This window comes from Piliocolobus tephrosceles, chromosome 10 (genome assembly GCF_002776525.5).
Source record: "Piliocolobus tephrosceles isolate RC106 chromosome 10, ASM277652v3, whole genome shotgun sequence".
Classification (NCBI taxonomy): domain Eukaryota; kingdom Metazoa; phylum Chordata; class Mammalia; order Primates; family Cercopithecidae; genus Piliocolobus; species Piliocolobus tephrosceles.
In genome coordinates, this window is record NC_045443.1 from 106,487,830 (window position 1) to 106,514,648 (window position 26,819).

General features: G+C 45.8%; 1 protein-coding gene across 1 annotated transcript in view; it reads right to left on the reverse strand.

The window, feature by feature from the left end:
* SVOP (SV2 related protein) overlaps positions 1-26,819 on the reverse strand; it is a 102,888-nt gene that overhangs the window by 36,958 nt on the left and 39,111 nt on the right. Inside the window, exons 5-6 of the mRNA XM_023199050.2 lie at positions 23,038-23,109; positions 11,582-11,706 (exon numbers count right to left, since the gene is read on the reverse strand). Coding sequence (XP_023054818.1) covers positions 11,582-11,706; positions 23,038-23,109 — 197 coding nt within the window. The remainder of the gene's footprint in view (positions 1-11,581; positions 11,707-23,037; positions 23,110-26,819) is intronic.

A 26,819-nucleotide genomic window follows, 5' to 3' on the forward strand; every position in this document is an offset into this window, starting at 1 on the left:
CTTCTTTCCTTTTTTTTTTTTTTTTTTTTTGAGACAGAGTCTCGCTCTGTCACCCAGGCTGGAGTGCAGTGGTGCAATCTCGGCTCACTGTAAGCTCCACCTCCCGGGTTCACGCCATTCTCCTGCCTCAGCCTCCCGAGTAGCTGGGACTACAGGCTCCTGCCACCACGCCCAGCTAATTTTTGTATTTTTAGTACAGATGGGGTTTCACCGTGTTAGCCAGGATGGTCTCGATCTCCTGACCTTGTGATCCGCCCACCTCGGCCTCTCAAAGTGCTGGGATTACAGGTGTGAGTCACTGCACCTGGCCTCTTTCCTTCTTTTTTTTTTTTTTTTTTTTTTTAACACACACAGCACACTCTCAGCGTTCTACCCAAACATCCCCATTCTTAGCACATCCACGCATGCCAGCCCACCTTCCAACAGCCAGTACCTGTGACTGTTTCCAGAGAACTTTCTCTGGCCATTAAAGCTTGCCTGGCCAGCCTTTGTGGCAGGTTAGAAGTGCCAAAGAATTTAAACTTCCCAGGAGTCACCCTCACTGGACAGTTCCCTCATCCGTGAAGCGGGACCATTTGGAGGACCTGCGGCTGAGTCTCCCAGAGGAAACTTCTTGCTCTTGAATTTCTGTGTTAGAATCTGCTTCAACAAGACAATATGGAAATCTTTTCATGTTAGGAGAGGTAAATCTACAGTTTTATTTATTTTTGAGACAGGGTCTGGTTTGTCACCCAGGCTGGAGTGTAGTGGTGTGATCATAGCTCACTGCAGCCTTGAGCTCCTGGGCTCAAATGATTCTCCCGCCTCAGTCTCCCAAGTAGCTGGGGTGACAGGCATGCACAGTCATGCCCAGCTGATTTTTCCTTTTCTTTCTTCTTTTTTTTTGTAGACATGGAGTCTCACTATTTTGTCCAGGCTGGTCTCACACTCCTGGGCTCAAGCAATCCTCTTGCCTTGGCCTCCCAAAGTGCTGGAACTACAGGCATGAGCCACCATGCCTGGCCAAGAATTACTCTTTTTATTTTTTTCTTTTGAGACAGCATCTCACTCTGTCACCCAGGCTGGAGTGCAGTGACACGATCTCAGCTTACTGTAGCCTTGATCTCCTGGGGTAGATGATCCTCCCACCTCAGCCTCCTGAATAGCTGGGACTACAGGTGTGCACCACCACACTTGGCTAATTTTTGTATTTTTTGCAGAGACAAGGTTTCACCATGTTGCCCAGGCTGGTCTTGAATGCCTGAGTCAAGCGATCTGCCTGCTTCAGTCTCTTCCTAAAGTGCTGGGATTGCAGGCATGAGCCACCACGCTCAGCTGAGCATTATTCTTAACAGCTGCATAGCCTTCCTCATCTCGGTAGTATCATTTATTTAACTGCCCCTTATTGATGAATGCTTAGGTTGTGTTCAGTTTCTTCCTTTTGCCACCTGTGCTACAAGAAACGTCTTTTCCTATAATTGTTGTGCCCCACATTTGGCCATTATTTATAGCAGTTCATTATGAAAACAAGCTACTTGATCTTTATCCAAAGTATGGCAATTATTATAATCAGACTGAAAAATAAAAGAATGAGCAATGAAATTAGCAATGCCAAGAATCAGCTGATTCTGGCATAAATAAATTCCCACTGCAAATAATCACATTTACAGCACTGGGCAATTAGAGGCTTGCCATTTGGATCACGTGTTTGGAAAGAAAGAACCTGTGATCTCAGCCTGGCATTTCTGCCTGGTCTTTGGAGGAACGAGGACAGGCTTTGTGTATAAGCTCATTGTTAACACCGATTTGAAGATCATTCTAGGGCAGGTTTCAAGGTAGAACAGCTGGGCAGCTACCTGAGGTATCGTCTTTAAGAGCAGCTAAAACACAAGGAGGGCGTGGGTTACCTTACTCCAGGTTTCCCCTCGCAGCGGCTTGCATAAATGGTGTTTGACTGCGGTGCATGGCGCCCTCTACTGGAAGTAAAACATACTGGCCCAGTGCCAACCTGTGTTGGTATTTTCGTGGAGACACCGCGCAGTAAGAGGTGATTATCATTTCGTTGGTGCTTATTTGCATTTTCTAAATTTTCTAAAACAAAAGTATACTGTTTGTAATGACAAAAATAAAATTGTATTTAATTCCCTGGCTTGAATTAAAGTCTATTCCTTCTTGATGTCCCTCCGTAGACAGAAAGTGTAATTATCTGGGATTCTACATGTGATTTCTCTTACCTGCCTTAAAGGGAATATAAACCTGTTAAGAACCACCAGCTCTACACACCAGAGTCATTCTCCAAATCAGTACCAGAGATGCCATGGACATAAATGATTTAACAGGACCTTCTGACTATATATGCTAGAAACCCCTTTGAAATTGTTGTTCAACATGGTTAGGGCTTTGGCACCAGACACACCTGGATTTGAACCCAGTTATAACTGGCTTGCCAAAGTTGCTCCAATACTTTCCTTCCCAGTATCTATGCACCTTTGCAGTGTGACTGCAGCACGTCCCATCAAGAGTTCATTTCCCCCTCCCTGGGATCTGGGTGGCCTTGTGACTTGCTTTGACCATCAGAATGTAGCAGAAATGATGTTATGCTAGTTCCAAGCTTAGGCCTCGAGAAGCTTTGTGGCTTCTGCTTGCTGCCATCCACCCTTGTCCAGGTGCCATGGGACCAGGTGCCCAGGTGCCCCCGATTCAGTGGACTGAAGACATTTGAGCAAGCCCCATAGAGTCTAGAGGAGACACCAAACTGCCTCACTGCAGAATCATGAGTTGAATTAATCATTGTTTTAAACCATGAATGCGAAGGTGGTTTGTTACAAAGTAGAAGCAAACCCTACATTCCACTTTTTTTTTTTTTTCGAGTCAGAGTCTCACTCTGTCACCCAGGCTGGAGTGTAGTGGTGCAATCTCAGCTCACTGCAACCTCCGCTTCCCGGGTTCAAGCGATTCTCCTACCTCAGCCTCCCAAGTAGCTAAGATTACAGGTGTGCACCACCATGCCTGGCTAATTTTTGTATTTTTAGAAGAGATGGGGTTTTGCCTTGTTGCCCAGGCTGGTCTCAAACTCCTGGCCTCAAGTGATCCACCCGCCCCAGCCTTCCAAAGTGCTGGAATTACAGGCGTGAGCCACTGTGCCCAGGCCTCCTACACTACACGTAATAACCATCTGGCCAGGCATGACGACTCACACCTGTAATCCCAACACTTTGGGAGGCCAAGATGGGAGGATCACTTGAGTTCAAGAACAGCCTGGGTAACATAGTGAGACCATCTACTCTGTCCTCTGTAGCCCATCTCAACAAAAAATTTAAAAAATTAGCTGGGTGTAGTGGCACACACTTTAGCGACTCCAGAGGCTGTGGTGGGAGGATCGCTTGAGCCCAAAAGTTTGGGGTTGCAGGGAGGTATGGTCATGTTGCTGCACTCCAGCCTCGGCAACAGAGCAAAATCTGGTTTCAAAAATAATAATAACAACTATCTGACCTCCAGCAAGTCCCTTGTGAGCTCTAAGCCTCGGTTTTCGCATCTGTCATATGGCGATAAAACAGTTGTTCAATGGACCAAGTAAGGTAGTCTGAGCAGAATGTTTAGCAAAGTGCCCAGCACTTGGTAAACTCCGTTATTATCACCATCATCATCACTATTAAGGCTAATGTTGTTGTTGTTCTTATCACCAAGAATGAGAATCTCTACTTTGGGGGAAGGAAGAAAAGAATGAGGAAGGGAGGAGAGAAGGAGGGTCGTAGAAAAGCACAGATCAGGGTAGAGGAACAGGATCCTTAATGACCTAATTGACTTTCTTTTTTTTTTTTTTTTTCTGTGGTCTGAGATGGAGTTTCGTTCTTGTTGCCTAGGCTGGAGTGCAGTGGCGCGATCTCAGCTCACTGCAACCTCTGCCTCCCGGGTTCAAGCGATTCTCCTGCCTCAGCCTCCCGAGTAGCTGGGATTACAAGCATGTGCCACCATACCCAGCTAATTTTGTATTTTTAGTAGAGACGGGGCTTCTCCATGTTGGTCAGGCTGGTTTCGAACTCCCCACCTCAGGTGATCCACCCGTCTCGGCCTCCCAAAGTGCTGGGATTACAGGTGTGAACCACCACTCCCAGCCCTAATTGACATTTATACTTAACATTCAGAGTACATTACAGGGACTTTCAGTTGTTGAGCTTTTAAGACTTACACAGCAAAATCTTTTTCATCTGATTTTATGAGTTGCTGCAATAGGGTATAGCTATTGTAAATTAATGGAAACTTTTAATTGTATTTAATCACATCAAAATATCTCCAAGTAAATGTTTCCAAATAATGAACTTAGGGGAGTCATTTTTGTAACTAGATAGGAACATTGTATAATTAAGACACTATTTTTGTGTAAGTGGATAGAGTTACAGTGGTGGGAAGCCAGTGGCTCTCTTGGGTGGCTAAATATTTCTTCTGTAATTTCGTTTCTAGTTTTTATTTGCCCTCCTCACAGATAAAAGAGCTATTTAGGCTGGGTAGGGTGGCTCACGCCTGTAATCCCAGCACTTTGGAAGGCTGAGGCAGGCGAATCACTTGAGGTCAGGAGTTTGAGACCAGGCTGGCCAACATGGTGAAACCCCATCTCTATTAAAAATACAAAAATTAGCCAGGTGTGGTGGCGTGCTCCTGTAATCCCAGCTACTCGGGAAGCTGAGGTGGGAGGATAGCTTGAACCCAGGAGGTGGAGGTTGCAGTGAGCCAAGATATCATGCCACTGCATTCCAGCCTGGGTGACAGGGAAAAAAAAAAAATGCTATTTAGTGGAGTAGTTCAGAGAATAGGTTTGGAGGGTCAAGTGATGTCTAAACCTTAGCTCTGCCATTTACTAGCTGTGTGACCTTGGGCATGCTACTTAGTTTCTACAAAGCTCCAGCTTTTGTACCTGTAAAGTGGAGATGATCATAACATCTATATCCTAAGATGTTATGAGCATTGAAGTGGTAATATATGTAAAGCACGAGGCTCAGTGTCTGGAATGTAGTAATAGCTCAATAACCAAACGGAAGGGCTATAGCAGTGTTCAATACATGAACAACTAAATGGGGAAGAGGTAGGGAGCAGGCAGGCAAGCCGGGGACCCTTAAGATAAGCATGAGATAAGGGGGAAAGGCCCTCCTAGCTCCTCTGTGTCCTTTATTTTATTCCCCTGATGTCCTGTGCCACTACCCCAGAGCCCCACGGAAGAATCTCTCTTTCTCTTCGTAGTCCCGCCCCTTTGCCGTTTTAGGGTGTGGTTTTCTCTGTTCCAGTTACTCCACCCTTGCAATCCCATCTGCTTATAAGCTTCCAGAGACTTCTCAAAATTCTGATCCACTGATGGCACTGTTTTCTTGCTCTCAAGCACTGTTTATTCTATTTCTTAGCTGGGCATCTTGATGCCTGCCTGTAATCCTAGCACTTTGGAAGGCCAAGGCAGGCAGATCGCTTGAGGTCAGTTATTCAAGACCAGCCCAGGCAACACAGTGAGACCCCAATCTCCACCAAAAAGTAGAAAAAATTAGCTGAGCATGGTGGTGTGTGCCTGGAAGGCTGAGGCAGAAGGATCACTTGAGCCTGGGAGTTCGAGGCTGCAGTGAGCCATGATTGTGCCACTGGACTCCAGCCTGGGTAACAGAGCAAGACCCCGTCCCTTGCAGAAAGAAAAGATTTATTCTATTTCTTTCTACTTCTATGTCATTTCCAGGAAATGTGGAAGAAGGAGAAATAGCAAATGTCTCTTCTCATTCTACAGTCTTGAACAAGAATTTCTGTGGGCATTCTGTATATTTAATTCCTTTTTCTTTCCTTATATAAGAAGAAAATCCAGTGACTGTTTGAAGTCTATTTCTGCTGGCGTCTCTCTGAGCGTCCCTGGTAAGGGAATTTGATTTGCTGTTCTGTGAGTACATTCCTCCCAGCCACTAGGGGAAAACTGTATTGTACTCAATGAACTCATCATACTCATGAATAGGGCAGTGGTTGTGTCTGCAGGAATTCCTGGAGCTGAGCCAGAAGTGGAGTACATTGTCCACAAGCCCCTGCCAGCCCAGATTTATGGCTGCAGCTCCGTTAATAGCCTTTGCTTCAAGCTCCAGTGGTTTGTAAGCTCATCCCAGATTCAGAAGTGTGTGTCAAATGCCTGCTCTACAGAGCCCTGGAGGAATTAACCATGAATCAAGGAGGGAAGGACTGAGGAGAGCTGAGAGCCACTCACCATCCTCCAGCCTCCCAAGTGGCAGGAGGCGGCTGGGGGTTTGCTCATGTGTTAAATCCATGTGGTCATGTCTCCCCTGTCCCTGTTCTGTCTACAGTGATACCTTGAGTCATTCATCCGTCATCCATCATCCATCACAATGACACTTGAGCTTCTTACCAAAGCCTTCAGCAGATCAAATGCTTGTTAATAAATCTTGAGTGCTCTGCCAGGCACTGTCCTGGGCATTTTACAGAATGTTGTCATTTAATGACTATGATTTTAAGGGGCCTCATGAGGTGGGGATGTTGTTGTTCCATTTTAGAGATGAGGAAACAGATGTAGGAAGGTTCTGTGACTTGCCTGAGGTCCTATAGCTATTATGTGACAGAGCAACCAGGATTCAAACCCAAGCAGTCTGGTTTCAGAGCCTATGATCTATTTTAGAATTAGCATTACCCTGGTCGGGCGCGGTAGCTCATGCCTGTAATCCCAGCAGTTTGGGAGGCCGAGGCTGGCAGATCACGAGGTCAGGAGATCGAGACCATCCTGGCTAACACGGTGAAACCCCGTCTCCACTAAAAGTACAAAAAGAATTAGTCGGACATGGTGGCGGGCGCGTGTAGTCCCAGCTGCTCGGGAGGCTGAGGCAGGAGAACGGCGTGAACCCGGGAGGCGGAGCTTGCAGTGAGCTGAGATTCGGCCACTGCACTCCAGCCTGGGCGACAGAGCAAGATTCCGTCTCAAAAAAAAAAAAAAAAAGGAATTAGCATTACCCTTCTAGGCTCTGTCTTCCGGTCTTCCCCAATCACGATGCTCAACAGGCATAAGAAGTCAATCCCTGAACTATTACCCCTGAGAGGGTGGGCGCTCTGGCAGGACTGAACAGATCCCCACCCTCTAATGCTGATCTTGCTGCTTGTGCTGCTGAAGAGCCAGCCTGCCAGCAACAGAGACCAACGTGGAGCCCCCCAGGATGGAACCATTCCATGTCACTTGGTAGCAACTTAGGTACATTGGACTCTTCCAGTTTTGAAGGAGCAGCAATTTATTTTGACTGAATCTGCCCAGTTCTGGGTACTGGTTTAACTCTCCTGCCCACAAGGTCTCGGTCACCACCATCACCCGAGGGCTCACACAATGTCTGACCCACTGACAAAGGATCCCTCATAACATTGCTTGGGACCCAAGGAGCCCACATAGAGTGAAGGAGATGTAGAAGTGGATGTATGGCCTGGAATCCACTGGTCCTATCATATATTGTGCTATCCTGAAGCTGCTGGTCTGAGAGAGCAATGGGACAGCACTCTGAAGGTGACACTAAGGTGTCAGCTTGGAGATGATGCCCTATGACCGTGGGGCACTGTCCTCCAGGACACCATACCCACTTAAATCCACTACCATTATGATGCTTCTTTCCCAGGAGAAAAGATTCATGGGTCTGGAAATTAAGGGGTTGAAGTAAGAGTAGGCTTCCTTGTCATCAGTCCCAGTGACCTGGATCAGGGGATTTGTACTTCACATCCTGCAGCTTCTGGGCTCTGTGGGTCTAGAGGTCCTGGCTCCCAGGGAGGGAAAACTTCCACAGGAGACACAGCAAGAATCCCCCCCGGCCTTTTTTTTTTTTTTTTTTTTTTTTTTGAAATGGAGTTTTGCTCTGTCGCTGAGGCTGGATTGCAGTGGTATGCTCTCGGTTCACTGCAACCCCTGTCTCCTGGGTTCACAGGATTCTCCTGCCTCAGCCTCCCAAGTAGCTGGGATTACAGACATGCGCCACCACACCCAGCTAATTTTTGTAGTTTTAGTAGAGATGGGGTTTCACTGTGTCGGCCAGGCTGATCTCGAACTCCTGTCCTCAGATGATCCACCCACCCTGGCCTCCCAAAGTGTTGGCATTACAGGCTTGAGCCACCATGCCCGCACCCATTAGACTTTAAGAAACAGCTACTACCCAGTAACTTTGGGCTCCTTTGTGTCGAGAAATGAACAGGCAAGAAAAAGAGTCACCACTGTGTCGGAGAAATTGATCCTAGCCATCATTAAGACTTAATAAGCCCCATCTATCATAGGGTCACCCAGATGATATACCAGACATCTCTTGGTAATCTCCTGCTGAATTTTGGTGTTAAATGGACAAGCACAGCAAATATGGCCTAAAAGAGGCATGGCGACCAGGGACTCGAACCCCTTAGGCATGAGGTCTCAGTCACCCACCTAGGTAAACCATCTAGATCAGCGGGGGTGCTCACTGAAGCTGAGAGGAATTTAGAATGGGGAGTGGAGGTGAGAGATATTTGGCCTTTTGACCAAGGCAACTTCTGCAAGGGACTCAACTATGAGCCCCATCGGCATCCTCTGCGCCATGAGGCCGGCAGCAATCACAGGGACTATAGATTAATTTACTGCAGAAAAGAGACTAACCAGAATCCTGGGAGAACTGGTCTGAGGAGGGGTGAACGGATTACAATTATGGGCTGCATAACACATTTGAGTCAACAACAGACCACATATATGATGGTGGGCCCATAAGATTATAATACTGTGATAATTAATTTATTTCGCAATCTTTTATTGAAGAGTACTGCTCCGTGCAGAGCAGGGCTAACTCACAGGCAGTGCACCCAGAGTTGGCCTATTTTCATTTTTCTTTAATAGCGAGGGGGGCTAGCCTTGTTGCCCAGGCTGATCTCAGACTCCTGGGCTCAAGGGATCCTCCTTCTTCAGCCTCCCAAAGTGCTGAGATTACAGGTGTGAGGTACCATGCCTGGCCTTTAAAAAAAAATTAATACTGTGTCTCTACTGTAGGTTTTCTATGTCTAGATATGTTCAGATACACAAATACCATTGTGGTCAAATTGTCTGCAGTATTTAGCACAGTTACATGGTGTGTAGCCCTGGAGCAATAGGCTATACCATATAGCCTAGCTGTGTAGGAGGTTGTCCCATCTAGGTTTGTGTGAGGACAGTCTATGATGTTTGCACGGTGACAAAATCACCTATTGATGCATTTCTCTTAATACATCCCCATCATTAAGTGATGCATGACTATATTTGAAGCAAGTGGGTCCACCCTGGACTGTGGAGGATGCTGTGATGTGCCACGAGGTCTGCCCTTCGGGACTGAGGCATTTATTCCCTCCAAAATGAGCAGCAGCCTTGCCTGCTGGGAGCTCATAGCTGAGTCCCTTGCAGAAGTTGCCTTGGCCAAAAGTAGCTGCCTTGCCAATGGTCATGCTCCATCCTTGAGGGCAGCCCGCCCACATCCAATGCCTGGTTGGTGTGAGGGTGAAAAGGCCTAGCCCCCCTGCCCCAATCTGAAACACCTCTGAAGGGCTGCCTCAGCTTCTGAACCCCTGTAAGCTGAGCAGAGGCCTCTGTGGCAATGGTATTGCAATTCGACTTCTCCCTCTGCAGCTCCTAATTTTCTCAGTTGCTTGCAAGTGTTAATCCTAGTAACCACCCGCACAGTAATCTCCATCTCAAAGTCTCTTCCCCAGGATCCCATCCTAGAACAGGGACCATGGTGCTCTCGCTCAATGCTGCATCCCAGCACCTAGCATTTATAGGTGCTCAAAAAAAATTGGTGGAATAAATGAATACCCTACAAGGGATCGCCCTAGTCCTCTTGCAAACTTTGCCTACATTATTGCAATACGATTCCTTACCTCCAAGCTGCTCTACCTGCCACAGCCACATTCATACTTCTAAAGTACCTCCACCGCTCAAGAACTCTCAGTGGCTCCTCATCACCAATAGAATCCCTTTGGCCTGGCATTTTAGGCCTTTAACAAGCTTGCCCTGGCCTACCTGTCCAATCTCAGCTTTTAATTCTTTTTTTTTTTTTTTAATTTTTATTGAGACAAAGTCTCACTCTGTTGCCCAGGCTGGAGTACAGTGGTACGATCTTGGCTCACTGCAATCTATCCCTCCCGGGTTCAAGCAATTCTCCTGCTTTAGCCTCCCAAGTATCTGGGACTACAGGCGCCCACCGCCAAGCCTGGCTAATTTTTGTATTTTTTAGTAGAGATGGTGTTTCACCATGTTGGTCAGGCTGGTCTCGAACTCCTGAGCTCAAGTGATCTATCTGTCTTGGCCTCCCAAAGTGCTGGGATTACAGGCATGAGCCACCGCGCCTGGCCAGCTTTCAATTCTTATAGATCTCATCCTTCCAAGCTGACCAACCAGACAACTAGCCTTCCTCAGCCTCCTCTGCAGCTTCCTCTTTTCATGTGGTTCTCTTCCTAGGAAACATCCTACATCTTCTCTAAGTCTCCTTCTGGGTCTTTCCAAACCCTTTGCCTTCTTAATAGCAAGGCAGTAAAATGCAATGGGTATAGAGCCCAGGCACTGGGGTTAGAAGGTCCAGTTCATATTACAGCTCCACCACTTCCTGGCTGTGTTGCCTGGAGCAAGTTACTTTACCTCTCTGTGCCTCAGTTTCTTTATCTGTAAAATGGGGTTAATAATAGAATTTACCTTCTAGGGAAAATGAGAGCTTAAAGGAGATCGTCTGGGTAAACAATTTAGAACAGCATCTGCCACATAGTTAACACGAAATATTAGCTATTATTTTTTAGGGTGGGGTCCAACACGCATTTTCTATATTGGGCCACATAGTAAATAGTTCAGGCTTTGCAGGCCATATATCTGCTGAAACTACTCAGTTCTGTTGCTATGGCATGAAAATGACCATGGATAATACATAAATGGAGGTTGCAATGTGTTCCAATAAAACTTTATTAACAAAACCAGTCAGCAGGTCGAATTCTGCCCATATGCCATAGTGTGCCAATTTCTGCTTCGGGGCCCATCACAAATAGGAAGTCCTCCTCAATCCCCCAGGAGACAGTGGCTTCTTCCTACAGCTCTGAATATTCTCAGTACCTTAAACTACAACACCAGCAAATTACTGCCCGGGTGACATGTGGTCAGCATCATACCCTGCCTTGTGTTTAGGTTGGAATTGTGTGGAAAGCAGCATTCATAGTGGCTAAAAGCATGGATGTTGTAGTTACCCACCATGTGATTCAAACAGATGATTTCACTCTCTGAGCCTCAGTTTCCCCAACTGTAAAACAGAGATTGAAATAATACAGTAACACACACCTCTTGGGCTGCTGCGATGCGTCCAAGTAGAACAGTCCATCAATGTTAGATGCGTTATTATTTCGCTTGCAACCTTCCAGCCATTGTGTTGTTTTGCTGCTGTTGTTTATCCTAACAATACTGATAATGATGCTATTTTCTTGCTACACCATAGCTCCTTGATCCTGGGAGCCCTGGTATAGCTATCTCCGCACCCTTGCTCCCCCCTCTTAGCCCCTACCTCCCGACCCAGGCCATGAACAGACATGTGGATGGGCAGCCTGGCTGCATAGCCAGCACTGGGTATTTACTTACGACTGGGGAACTCCTCCAATCCCGAAGCCCACCAGGCCCCGGAGCACCAGGATCCAGCTATACACGGGCGCAAAAGCACTAAGGATGCCATAGTACAGTGTCCACAGCACGCTGATCTTCAGTCCCTGCGGAGAAGGAAGACATGGAATCACAAGGGCTTTTCAGCGCCTCCAGGTAGCGTTTGCACTGCACTGAGAGCTGCCGATAATGAGGTCGCGCTAAAGGAAGCCTACACAACCAACGGGATACTGGGGTCCTCTGTATGGGGAGTGCCAACCCATAGTGGGTGGGTAAGAAAATCGTGGGACATTCTTGGTTGTCCCAATGATTGGCATTGACTGCCAGTCTGGGCCAGATATGTCAGATATTCCACAATGCAGGAGACAAAATAGACTTGTCCTGCATCTCATACCATCTCAAATGTTCTGCCCACCCATCATGCAGCTGAAACTGTTTCTGATGATCTACACCTAGACCTTTTGCTCTGTTTCACACATTCAAGACTTTTTCTTTGGCATAGTTTGAATACACACTTAATTTTTCAGGAATGCCACTTTCAGATAAGTCAAAAGAAAATTTACTTTGTTTTACCCGGAACTTTACAAAATTGTTCTTTTCAGAAAACCATGCTGTCAATGACAACACTGTGTGCAGCATTTGAGTCACTGATGGGAAACTTCAGTGTCAGCTTTCATTCACAGGTTTTATCTATGAATAGACTGATTTAAACCTTATTTTAAAAGGTCAAATGTAAAGAAAAAGCATCAATAATATTCTGTTAAATCCAAACGTATTTAAATCAGGGGCAGATATTGACCCCTTGTCATCTAGACAGAGTTGTAAGTAAACATTTGCATATTAAAAATAAATTTTATTTTATTAATGATGTTTTAAATTTATCCCTCCTGGTTAGCACTTTAGAACTATTTCTTTCTTTTTCTCATTGACAAGTTTATCTTGGCATCATTATTCTAACATCTATTGTACCAAGATAAAACTATATCAAAGTATAATTGTACTGAGTGGTATTTTTACTATGAAGAATAAAACATAATATAAAGGCGGTTTCCTGTGTTGGCAAACTCATTTTGAAGTTATTTTAATGAATGACATACTCTTAGATCCTCCTAATTTGCAAACCAAACAAAGAACTTATTTCTTTCTTATTTATTTATTTTGAGACAGGATCTCATTCTGTTGCCCAGGCTAGAGTGCAGTGGTGCAATCTCGGCTCACTGCAGCCTCAACCTCCCGGGCTCAAGCGATCATCCCACTTCAGCCTCCCAAGCAGCTGGAAGCATAGATGTGTGCCACCATGCCTGGCTAATTTTTGTATATTTTACAGAGGCGGCATTTCACCATGTTGCCCAGGCTATTCTCAAACTCCTGGGATCAAGTGATCCACCCACTTCGGCCTCCCAAAGTGCTGAGATTACAGGTGTGAGCCACCACGCCCGGCTGATTTCTTTTTTAAAGTATGTGAGTGACTAGGTTATTTTATCTTTGAAAGTTTTTTCTGGATAACTAAGAAGGCATTATTTGAATTGTTCACTTTCTTAAAGAAATGGAGTGCTGCTATGTTGCCCACACTGATCTTGAGCTCCTGAGTTCAAGGGATCCTCCTACCTCAGTCTCCTGGGTAGCTGGGATTACAGAGGCAAATTTTTGACATTTTTAAAGTAGAGGAGGCATGTGTTCAATAGGGTCAAGAACCACAGAGGGACACAATGCTTCAAGACAAACAGGGGGCCGAGCGCGGTGGCTCACATCTGTAATCCCAGCATTTGGGGAGGCTGGGGCCGGCGGATCACTTGAGGCCAGGAGCTCGAGACTAGCCTGGCCAACATGGTGAAGCCCCGTCTCTACTAAAAATGCAAAAATTAGCCAGGCGGACTGGCGGGTGCCTGTAGTCCCGGCTACTCGGAAGTCTGAGGCATGAGAATTGCTTGAACCCAGGAGGTGGAGGTTGCAGTGAGCCAAGATCATGCCACTGCACTCCAGCCTGAGTGACAGAGTGAGACTCTATCTCAAAACAAAACAAAACAAGAAAGACAAACATGGCACATATTCCTGGAGTGTTAATTACCCTTAGAGATTGAAAAAAAAATTAAGAATAAACAAAGACTATTTTTATGTCACAATCAATGCCAAATACGAGAGGGTAAAATGCAAATTTCGCATGTGTTTTCAACCTGCTCTGTGAGGTCTGGGGCAGGCCTCTTTCTGCAATACCCTTCCCGAGCTCCAAGGGTGGGTTCACCTTCCTGTCCCCCAGGGAATACTTCGGGGGCAAGTATGAAACATACTGATTTTTTGAAAGTGAATTAAAGGAGATGAGCGAGGAAATTTGGAAGCCTACCAGATGATTTCAGGTCTTTTAGAAAATGACTTTAGGTGGCAGAGAGAGTATTTTAAATAACTTTGCATCTCCTCACAAGAAAGTTATTTCTTTTTTCAGTCTTCATTTTTATGATTATGTCAAAGAGAAAGAGTCCGTGAGGTGCCAGTCTGTTTTTTAACACCTATTTATTTATCTCTATTTGTATTTATTTATTTACTTATTTGAAATAGAGTCTCGCTCAGTCACCCAGGCTGGAGTGCAGTGGCACGATCTCAGCTCACTGCAATCTCTGCCTCCTGGGTTCAAGCAATTCTCCTGCCTCAGCCTCTGAGTAGCTGGTATTCCAGGTTTGTGCCACCATAGCCAGCTAATTTTTGTATTTTTAGTAGAGAAGGGGTTTTGCCATGTTGGCCAAGGTTTTGCCATGTTGCCCAGGCTGGTCTCGAACTCCTGGACTCAAACAATCCACCCGCCTCAGCCTCCTAAAGTGCTAGGGTTACAGGCATGAGCCACCACACCCAGCTGACACCTTTTAAGAACAGCTATTCTGCTTTCTATTTAACACAGAAGGCACTGGGACAACCACAACCACTTAGAATTTAATAACATTGTTTTATTTGTGTTGCATTTATTTTTGCTGACACACTCTACTTAAGGCAATTGTTATTGATCTTCCAATTAAAACTATAGTTTCACTTTCCAAAAATATATTCCAATTTCTTTTTATTAGCCCCATGTTACAGGTGATAGATTTTTAAAAAGCAATTTGATATGAAGAAAGTTATTAAGTTAAGGACAAGGTGGCTCATGCCTGTAATCCCAGTACTTTGAGAGCTTGAGGCAAAAGGATCACTTGAGGCTAGGAGTTTGAGACCAATCTGGGCCACATAGCGAGACCCTTGGTCTACAAAAATTAAATTTAAAAAAAGAAAGAAAGGACAAAGATATTAAGTACATAAGATAATAGATGGCACAGGATTGACTAAAGTCTAGGAAGCGATGATAATAATAAAGCAACATTTTTGCACTCCTAAATGCATGACTGTGACATCGGTACTGGCCATACAGACATTTAATCCCTTTCTTTTGGCTTAAGCTAACTTAATAGGGACTTTCTTCCTTGGAATCCAAGGAGTCTTGAATCAAACACAAGACTTAATTAGCAGCAGTGGGAGAAAAGAAGGCACCGAGATGATTGCATGGGAATTAACCCTCCTTCAAGGTCTGCTGGGAGCCGTATTATCCCCCTGCCAGGCAGCAGACACACACTGATCTGTCCTGTTTGGTCGCAGCAGGCTGCAGCTGGCTCTGCATTTGTCTGCTGATGCCACGGCTTTCCAGCTGCCCCAAAACGAGGGCTCAGCAACCCTGTGTAAGCACTGTCACGGCTATTACAAAAGCAGGGGGTGCTGCCAGCAAGTCCCACCCAAGAGCTTGTGTGGGACTCTGCAGGAATGTCTCACGGGCCTTTGGGCTTCTCATTAACTGTGACTGTCGTTCAGTCTAATATCTGTTCTGCCCTTTATAGATTGATAGCTCCTTCCTTCCTTCTTTCCTCCTTTCCTCTCTCCCTTCTTTTTACATTTATTGAGCATCCCCTGTATATAAGGCTCCAGGGTAGGTGCATAGACATTATGCATTCATTAATTTGCTCATTTGATAAGCATGTATTGAGCACCTGCTGTATACCAGACACTGACATATATTCTTCACCCATTCATTCATTTATTCAATAAACACATGTTGAACATGTGCTGTGGACCCAGCATTAAAGATACTGATATATATTATTCATCCATTCATGAATAAAATATGCATATATTGAACACCTGCTGTTTGCCAGGCCCTGGGCTACCGTAGGGAACATGACAGCCAGAGTTTCTGACTTCATGGAACTTTCATTTGCATTTCATTTACCGTTGTCACATCATTACGCTGGGTCCTCACAGCAGCCCTGTGAACAAAGGTTATTATTTTAATGTCTGCTTTACAAATTAGCAGAGCAAGGGCCCAACTGGTTGAGCGATCTGCTGAAGATCAGTCCGTGGTGCCAAAGTTGGAGCCAGAACTTCCAACCTCGAATGAGCCACTACCTTCCTCTAGAGCCTTTGATGGCTCCCTGTTACCTCTGACAGAGAACATAAACGCACAATGCAAGTGTAACACAGCAAGGATGGGGGGCCTGGCGGAATTACAGAGAACTTGCCCTGTCTTGTCAGCCTCTGTTCAACTCTAGCCAAAAATTACCATGACAAAATGTGGATTCCAGGCCCAGATTACCTGATTTTCCAAAAAAATCATAACTTTATTTTTATGCAAGATGTCACTTTTGAAATGGAGGCAACTGATTCAAAATCCTTTAAAATGTTGTGCAGGATAAATAAAACACATCAGGGGGCCATATTTGGCCTATGGGTTACAGTTTGCAACTTGTAGCCTAGAAAACCTGGCGCCCGTGGGCCAAACATGGCCCGTGGTATTCTCTAACATGCTCAACCAAAGGACAATATTCACAGGTCGAGGAGCCCCCAGGGATCCTCAGAGGGAGTCTGAGCGCCTGCCAGGCACCTCCACTTCCTTCTTAAAGATAAGATAGACCTAATAGCTTTTGAACTAGATAGTGACCGCTCCATACCATATTCAAAGTGTATTATACACTTTTTCTCCCTTCCTTCCTTCCTTCCTTCCTTCCTTCCTTCCTTCCTTCCTTCCTCCCTCCCTCCCTTCCTCCCTTCCCTCTCTCCCCCGCTTCCCTCCCTCCCTTCCTTCCCTCCCCCTGCTTCCCTCCCTCCCTTCCTTCTTTTCCTTTCCTTGCTCTGTCACCCAGGCACTTGAGCCCAGGAGTTCAAGGATTGTGCAGTGGTACAATCACAGCTCACTACATCCTTGAACTCCTGGGCTCAAGCGATCCTCTCACCGCAGCCCCTAAGTAGCCTGGACCACAACCACATGCCACCACGCCTGGCTACATTTTCTTATTTAATCCCCCCATTAAAGTGCCTATTATGGAGGCTATTTTGCAGATGGGGAAACTGAAGCTCAGAGAGGTGAAGGATCTTGCCCAAGGTCACCTCAGTCAACAGGGGTGCACTGTGATATAAACCTGGATGTGTTTATCTCCATGTCTTCAAGACCACACACCTACAGTTGCCTTCGCCTTTCTGTGGCTGCCACACACTCCCAGGCGGTAGAAACTCCTGTAGGAACCGAAGTGGCTCACTGAGTCCTAACCCCGTATGTGAATGCCCCACAATATCACGCAGTGAACGCCCTGGCAGGAACGTTACTGCTGAGCCAGGGCAGATTAAGGAGGTTCTTGGTGGTTGCCAAGGCTCGCCAGCTGCCTGGCTTGCCCAGTGTTCCTGGGGGAATTCTGGGGAAGCTTTATAATTAGAATCTGATCTGTCCTTCCTGAGGTTGGGCCAGAATTCCATGCTGGGGAGAAGGAAGCTCTGCAATCTGGGGACACTTTCTCTTTCCCTCTGGTCAGGCCAGTTTCATGTTGGGTATGGAATTTATCAAGCTGGTTGGGAGAACTGGTGGGACACCATATGGGCAGCCCTCCTGGGCTTCATCTATTTGGGATGGATGAATGTTCAACTAATCAACTAAATTCTGAAGGATAATTCAGTTATGTCTCCCAGCAGCCAAGGTCAGGGTTAAGGATGTGGACCCTGGAGCCAGGTGTGCCTGCATTTCAATGCTGGCATTGCCTTTTACGGGCACCCCAAGCTTGGCAAATGATAGGTATAATAATGGCCATTTATGTAATTTCTCTGTGCCAAGAGCTTTATGTACAAGGGCCATTTACTGCTCATAACAGCCCCATGGGAGAGGCTATTATTATCCCACCTACAGATGAGAAAACTGAGACACAGAGAAGTTGAATAGCTTGCCCAATATGCAGCTTTTAAGGAGAGGAGCTGGGATTTGAACCCAAGCAGTCTGGCCTCAAAACCCAGGCTTTTCACAATGACACTGCATTATTTCATTTGTCAAAATGAGCTTCTTTGGTAAATATTGAAATGAGGGCTGAGGCCGGGCATGGTGGCTCACACCTCTAATCCCAGCATTTTGGGAGGCCCATGTGGGTGGATCACGAGGTCAGGACATCGAGACCTTCCTGGCTAACACAGTGAAATCCCGTCGCTACTAAAAATACAAAAATTAGCTGGGCTTGGTGGCATGTGCCTGTAGTCCCAGCTACTTGGGAGGCTGAAGCAGGAGAATCGCTTGGACCCAGGAAGCGGAACTTGCAGTGAGCCGAGATCGCACCGTTGCACTCCAGCCTGGACAACAGAGTGTGACTCTATCTCAATTAAAAAAAAAGAAAGAAAGAAATGAGGGCTGAGTAGGCCCAGGAGATGAAGAAAGATCATGAAGAGCAGATGCCACATCACGGCAACTTGGTGATATTGTCTGCACATGTTTTCTAGAACCTGGTTTCTCAACCTCAGCACTGCCAACATCTTGGACTGGGTCATTCTTTGTGGTGGGGGCTGTCCCATGCACTGTGGGCTATGGAGCAGAATCCTTGGCCCCTATGCATTGGATGCCAGTAGCACACCCCTCCCCCCAGGTGTGACAATCAAAAATGTCTTTAGACATTGCCAAGTGCCCCCAGCCCTGCACTGAGAACTACTATTTTGGAAGGTGCCAAAACATGTTTGCAATCTGCAAGATTCAGTAAATGACATTTCTGTAAATCCCTCTATAAATCTCTTTAAAATCCCAGCTTAGAGCTTTCTCTTCTGAGGCCCTTCACAAACATGAAGATGTCTATGTGGGAACACTAAGTGAATTACTGCCCCTAGTGGCAGAGTAAACATACTCTTCCAAGGGAAGTTGGGATCCTGCATGAATGACCATTGTGCATTGTGGACTTTCCACGTCAATAAAAAACATTCATCAGGCAGTTGCTGCTCTGGAGAGGATAAGAAAGTAGCAGAAAGTGGAAACAAGGAGATCTGGTTCTCATCCACCGCAGCTCAGTCACTCGAGAAGTATTTATTGAGTGTGCACTCTGAGCCAGGGAGGTCAGGCTCTCGGGCCAACTCATTGAACAAAACAAATGCAGCCCCTTTCCTCATGGAGTTTACTAAAATCCCTCCACGCTCTTCAGTCCTGTGCCTGTGGCAGACATCACTAGTCAATCACAGCACTGTCCTACTGAACCTTCTGACGCCTCAAATCCATGTTTCTGGCATCCTCTAATAAATGATTAGAACAGACACAGGGACAAAACCAACCTGCGCTTTCGTTTTGGGGATTCAATGAATGGTAGCTGTGAATATCTGTGTTTTCTAATCCAGCCTCCTCTGATATAAATAAGGCAATTGGATAGCAGAATTTGGGTTCAGCAAATTTCCTCATTATGGATTCCTGAAGTGTGTGTGTGTGCGCATGTCTGTCTGTGTGCGTGTGTGTGTGTGTGCATGTTTGTCTCAGGAACAAATAAACGAATTTTTTTTTTTCCAGACAGAGTCTTGCTCTGTTGCCCAGGCTGGAGTGCAGTGGCATGATCCCAGCTCACTGCAGCCTCCCCATCCTGGGTTCAAGCGATTCTCCTGCCTCAGCCTCCTGAGTACCTGGCACTACAGGTGCGCCACTGGGCCTGGCTAAGTTTTGTATTTTTTGTAGAGATGGGGTTTTGCCATGTTGCCCAGACTGGTCTTTAACTCCTGAGCTCAGGTGATGTATCCTCCCAAAGTGCTGGGATTACAGGCATGAGCCACCACTCCTGGCCTCCTTTGATTATTTTAAAGGCTTAAAGATTAACGTTGGATTCAGCCTCAGACAGCCACAGCTTTACAGTTCTTTTAACGGCTGCTCAGCTCCATCAAAACAAAAATGACTCTATTTTATTTTCAGAGGTGTTTTTTCTTCTCTCCTTCTTTCCCTCCTCCTTCCCTCCCTCCTTTCTTCCTTTTTTTCTTCCTTCTCTCCCTTCCTCGCTCTCTCTCCTTACCTCCTTCCTTTCTTCCCCTCCCCCTCCCTTCCTTTCTCTCTCTCTTTCTCCTTTCTTCTTTCTCCCTTTTCTTTTATTTCTTTTTTTTTTTTTTCTGAGACGAAGTCTCACTCTTGTTGCCCAGGCTGGAGTGCAATGGCACGATCTTGGCTCCTGAGTAGCTGGGATTGTAGGCATGTGCCACCATGCCTGGATAATTTTGTATTTTTAGTGGAGATGAGGTTTCACCATGTTGGTCAGGCTGGTCTCAAACTCCTGACCTCAGGTCATCCGCCCATCTTGGCCTCCCAAAGTGCTGGGATTACAGGCGTTAGTCACCGCACCGGGCCCTCTTTACTTCCTTTTTTCCTTCTTTCCCTCCCTCTGTCCCTTTTCCCTCTGTCCCTTCTTCTTTCCTTCCCTCCTTTTTTCCCTCCCTCCCTCCCTCCTTTCCTTCCTTCCTTCCTTCCTTCCTTCCTTCCTTCCTTCCTTCCTTCCTTCCTTCCTTCCTTCCTCTCTCCTGTCCTTAAACTCTTGTTCATTCTTCCAACCAGAAAGTCACTGTGCCATCACTCATATGCTCCAGAAACAGGAAATGGGTGGGAGGGCAGATGGGGGCAGAATCTAGAGAGCTGCCACTGAAGACCAGAGTAATTCCTTCTTGGGTTAACAGGGGGTTAATAACCAGCTTTTGCTTCCTTTGGGAGCCCCAGAGAGGACTTTCCAACTGCCATCTCCAGCCCCATCACCAGTCAAGACCCCAAGGCCCATCATAGCTGCATTTAGTTTCCAGCCTGCTGCCTCCGGAGTTACAGTCTTGGCAGTTATATTAATCACCATTTCTTGGCAATTATATTGATCACCATCTTCCAGGTGTCTACTGGCCACAGTTCCCTGCACAGTAGCAGTGAGAGGGGATGCAGCAGGAGTTTGCATCCTGTGTGGCATTGCTGGAACGTTCATTCATTCATTGAGCGGTCACCTGCTTCTGGAGCACCTACTGATCCAAGCCACTGGCATCACAGTGAAGACAGAGTTCTAGACTTAGAATGAGCAAGACCTGCCTCTGTGATGCACAACCGTGTGGCCCTGGGTAAGTTGCCCACTCTCTGTGCCTCAGTTTCTTCTTCTATCAAGTCAGAATGATAATAGTACCTACTTCAATGGTTATTATGGGGATTCAATGAGCTAATGCATGAACCATACTTTGTATCACGCCTGCTATACAATGCACTATTTTATTTTCAGCCCGTGACTTGCTAGTTGTAGTGGAGATTGCCTGTTACCTACCCAGCATCCAGATCTCACTTCTTCCTTCCTAACAGAATTCTAGGTTTGTTCAAGTAGCCCATTCCCACCTCCAGTAGTAGGTTATTCTTAGTCTAAACCGTTTTCAAAGTATGGTCCCAAAACTAGCAGCATTGACGTTGCATGGGGACTTGTCAGAAATGTTATACTTGGAGTTTCAGTTTACATGTGTCCTGTGCCTAGCAGGTGCCTGGCATTGTACAAAGAGATTCACACAGTGGCTCACATCTGTAATCCCAGCACTTTAGGAGGCTGAGGTGGAAGGACTGCTTGAGGCCAGGAGTTTGAGACCAGCCTGGGCAACATAGTGAGACCCTGTTTCTCTACAAAAAATAAAAAAACAATTAACTGGGCATGGTGGCACAAGTCTTATCCCAGCTACTTGGGAGGCTGAGGTCGAAGGATTGCTTGAGCCCAGGAGGTCAAGGCTGCAATTAGCTATGATTGCACCTCTGCACTCCAGCCTGGGCAACAGAGCAAGACCTTGCCTCGAAAAAACAAAAGAAACAGTGATTTACACCTCAATTAACCCTAATTCATCTCTCTTAACCCTCCAATACAGGTTCTGCTATTTTCTTCTTTATTCATATTAGGAAATTGATGATCAGAGAGGTCAATTTGACTGAGCCCAGTGACTCATGCCTGTAATCCCAGCACTTTGGGGGGCCATGGCCGGTGGATCACTTGAGGTCAGGAGTTTGAGACCAGCCTGGCCAACATGGTGAAACCCCGTCTGTACTAAAAATACAAAAAATAGCCTGGTGTGGTGGCAGGTGCCTATAATCCCAGCTACTTGGGTGGCTGAGGCAGGAGAATCACTTGAACCCAGCAGACAGAGGCTGCAGTGAGTCAAGATCGTATGATTGCACTCCAGCCCGGGCAAGACTCCATCTCAAAAAAAAAAAAAAAAAAAATGTCGATTTGCTTGCCCAAGATCACACAGCCAGTAGTGGCAAAGTTGATACTGAACCCGGGTCCACCTGATGTCAAGGCCCTGAGCTGTAAGTTCCCTGTTCCTTCTTGTCTGCAAATCCATTTCATATCATGTCTGGGCTCTCCCAAAGGCTGGCTTTAAGATAAGGATCCTAGTAAAGATAGTTTATTTGAGCAGATTCCAGTAGGGGAGTGGAGAAGTGAGACAGGGAAGGGAAGGAAGGTAACTCAGGATGTCTTCATGAACAGGTTCCCACAACAGACACTGGAGCTCAGTCCTGCTGGGATTGAGAAATTGTTTTCTGGGTGCAGTGGCTCATGTCTGTAATCCCAGCGCTGTGGGGAGGCCAAGGCAGGAGGATCGCTTGAGGCCAGGAATTTGAGACCAGCCTGCACAACATGGTGAAACCCCATTTCTACAAAAAATATGAAAATGAGCTGGGTGTATTGGTGCACGCTTGTAGTCCCAGTTGCTTGGAGGGCTAAGGTGGGAGGATTGCTTGAGCCTGGGAGGTTGAGGCTACTGTGAGCTGAGACTGTGTCACTGCATTCCAGCAAGACCCTGTCTCAAACAAAAACCAAAAACCCAAAATTTGAGAAATAGCTCTCTTTAGGACAAGAGAATCAATGGCTTTATCTACCATCCTTTGACTGCCCCAGCCAGGGGTAATGAGGAAATGATTCCAGCCCAGGGGTATGAGTAGGCACTGACTGTGTAGATTCTGAAATGCATATGCTTGGGCCCCACTAGGAATGTGTGCTTTGAAGAGAGTCCACAGCAGCCTTACAGCAATGTCTTCTCACTGTACTTCAACATAATCCTCATTAGGCCTCCCAATTGCTAAGGCAGAACGGGTTTGCTACTTGTCCAGACTATCACCAAGAGAACCCAGAGGACATGCGTTTAGAAGAGTAAGTTTGCCTTACTGTTTTCCTGCCGTACTGGTCTGAGATATTTCCCCAGAGCGTGGAGCTGGACATCATGCCTACAAAGACCACCTGTGGGGGGAAAGACAGTTTTCATTAGACAGAGGATTTGGATCATTGCACAGAAAGGGAACAAGTGGAAGTGGTGACGTCACCCTCTAGGTAACAACAATGATCTAACAGTCACTGAGAGCCTGACAAAGGGCAGACACTAAGTGCTTCCTGCAAGCTTCCCAACAATCCCATGGGGAGGGTGCTATTACTATCCCCATTTTACAGATGAGGGAACTGAGACTCAGAGAGAGGCAATTGCATGACCAGTGTCACAGAGGTGTTAAGTGGTGCAGCCTGCACTGGAATCAGGCATTCTGGCTCCAGAACTAGCTTTTGACAAGTTTCACACCATCCCAAAGAAACACTTGCCCTACTGCTGAGAAAATACCAAGGGCTGCAAGGTAGAGGCTGGAAAGTAGGAAAAACAGGCACACAGGAGGCTGGCATGGGAGCTGTAAACTACTAGGAAGAGAAACCACTCATTGCATGGGAGGCAAAGTCACTGTTACATTGTTGATCCTTGGAGTAACAGCTGGTGAGATTTGAACGATCCTACTCATATGACAGAATGGGGAGCCAAGGCTCAGATAGGTTAAGAAACCTGCTCCTCCTCCCTGAAAGGAGAGAGTAGAGGCAAGTCTTAAGCCCAAGCAGGCTGACTGGCGCCTCATCACCGTGCTCTTCCCTCTCTAAGTGCCAGACACCATGCGGAAGGCTTTATGCACACGTCTTACTGCATCCTCACAGTAGCCCTGCCTGGTGGGTGCTTCTATTATCCCCATTTCACAGATAAGGCAACTGAGGGCCAGAAAGGGGAGGGCACAGGCTCAGTTTAGTCTGACCCAGAAAGCATTTCTTGTGGCATGTCCGAGAGTGGGGAGTGGGGGTGGTACACAGAAGCATTCCAAGGGAGAAGCAGACAGTTTATGTATGTATAATTTATTTGTTTGTTTGTTTAGACAGGATCTTGCTCTGTCACCCAGGTTGGAGTGCGGTGGTGTGGTCACGGTTCACTGCAGGCTCCACTTCCTGGGCTCAAGTGATCCTCTCACCTCAGCCTCCCGAGCAGGGGAGACTACAGGTGTGCATCACCATGCCTGGCTAATTTTATTTATTTATTTATTTAGTAGAGACAGGATCTCACTTTGTTGTCCAGGTTGGTCTCAAACTCCTGGTTTCAAGGGATCCTTCCACCTCAGCCTCCCATAGTGCTGGGATTACAGGTATGAGCCACCACACCTGACCCCGAATGGATCATTTTAAGGGAATTCATTTCCAGGTTTACAACTTCCCCACAGACTCTTTCTTAAGAACGTGTTAGGGGTCTTCTTCTCCATTTCCTGCCTGACTCCGTCTTTCTCAGCCATGCCTCCCTAGGCCAGTCTGACCAAGGCATTGCTTTTCAGTGTAAACCCTGCCTCAGAAGCGGCACTGATGATGCACTTACCGATGACTTTTGCAAGTCATCTGAGTTCTAATACCTTTATTATTACTTTCAGCAGAATTGAAGAACAGTCTAATCAAGCTGTCGGCAAGTCAGGTCATGGAACATAATTTTTCAGAAATGAAAGCTGCGTGCTCTTTGGCACACACAATTTGGAGAGTGTTTTTAAAAATCAAGTGGCATCAGTTTAGTGAGTTCTAACAAAACTCCTTCAGTTCCTCAAAACTTTTTTTATGTGAACAAAGATTTTCATATACACATTCATTCAGGAAAAATGACAAATAGGAACGGACCTGGTGCTGAACCCTGTCTCACTTTAGCAATAATCATTCAGGAATACGTAAAATATTTGGGAAACGTTCCACACCACTCATTAAGGGATACATTTCCGATAAAACCTTGCTTATGATTAGCAATTATTTATCAAAATTATATGTTGTTTATGTGGTCTATTGTGTACTACTAAAAATTATAATGATAAGTCAGTGTAGGAGAAAAATGTGAGTGCTTAGAGCCTTCTCGTCTCAGAGAATTAAAACTAATAATTTAAAATGTATGTATTTTGTCACAGAGAATTATCATAGGGTAATGAATGTGATCCTTTCAAGCAAGAACACATTACATTAGGCCAGCCTGGGCAACATGGTGAAATTCCGTCTCTACTAAACATAAAAAATTAGGTGGGCATGGTGGCGTGTGTCTTTGTTCCCAGCTGCTCAGGAGGCTGGGGTGGGAGGATCGCTTGAACTTAGAAGGCAAAGGTTGCAGTGAGACAAAATCACACCATTATACTCCAGCCTGGGCAACACAGAGAGACCCTATTTCAGAAAAAATATTACATTAAGATAAAATTATATGGAGAAATGAATGGAAATATAAGTTCCAAGAAAAAATCAATGCAAAATTTCTAAATTCCTCTAAAGAGCTTGTTCATGTAATTTTAAAACAAACAATGGTAGATATCAGGTAAGTAATTCCATTTTTCCACTTTACTAGACACATTTTAAAAAGTGATATGATAATTTTATTTTGATTTTTATATTCCAGTACACTGGCAATGGTTTCATCTGCAACCTACAATTTTAAAAATTTCCTGTCAATGTAAAAACATGTGACATTCCTGGATTCTACATGGTTTTTATTTAATTCTTTTCTAGATTAACCTAGACCCAAGATGTTTGAAGATTACTGTCTTGGGATAAAGTGTTGCCTTTGTCATGTGCTAAGTGATATTCTTACATCCTGAAAGAGTTAAGTATCTCTCAAAACACCCATTTTCCTCAAAAGGAGAGATTCTGGCACAGCAGAGCACTGCGTCTATATCATAATAATTACGGTAATCTTGCACAGTATTTCCTGCAGCAACAATATGCATCTGTAGCATCCTCCTTGGGTACTTTATGTCTCCAACTCCTGCAGGACTCTAGCTTTTCCATAGAAAATTCACCCATGAGACTTAATGGCTCTACCTAGCCTACAAGTCTAAACCTCATACCACAAGAAAGTAGCCCGAGGCAGGGGCTCGGAGCCTGCCAGGTGTGGCTTTCGATTCTGCCTCTTACAGGCTGTCTGAGCTTGGGCAAGTCAATGCCCCTCTCTAAACCTCAGTTCCTTTATCTGTAGAAGTGACAGTAATAAAAGCACCTCTTTCATAGGTTTGAGAAGGTTAAAGAGGTAATGTATGCAAAACCATTAGCCTGGCCCAAAATAAGTGCTCAGTAAATTGGAGACCAGAAAGGCCCTACATTGCAAAAACACAGACCTGCAGTTATTATTATTATTATTATTATTATTTGAGATGGAGTCTCACTCTGTCACCCAGGCTAGAGTGGAGTGGTGAGATCTCGGCTCACTGCAACTTCGGCCTCCCGGGTTCAAGTGATTCTCCTGCCTCAGCCTTCTGAGTAGCTGGGATTACAGGATGTGCCACCATGCCCAGTCAATTTTTGTGTTTTTGGTAGAGACGAGGTTTCACCAAGTTGGCCAGCCTGGTCTCGAACTCCTGGCCTCAAGTGATCTGCCCGCCTCAGTCTCCCAAAGTGCTAGGATTACAGGCATCAGCTACTGCGACCAGCCTGCAGTTACTCTTTAGGAGATACTGGTGAGGAGGAATATAAAAAACAAGTATCATGGACTCAGCCCCTGGTGTGTGCTAGGGGCTGTGTGTTTAACAAAATACACAGAAAAACAGGCATTATCACCCCCATTTTGCAGGCCACAAAATATAGCCTCACTCAAGGTCACACATCTAGAGGTGACTAAACCACAAAAACACAGGTGCATG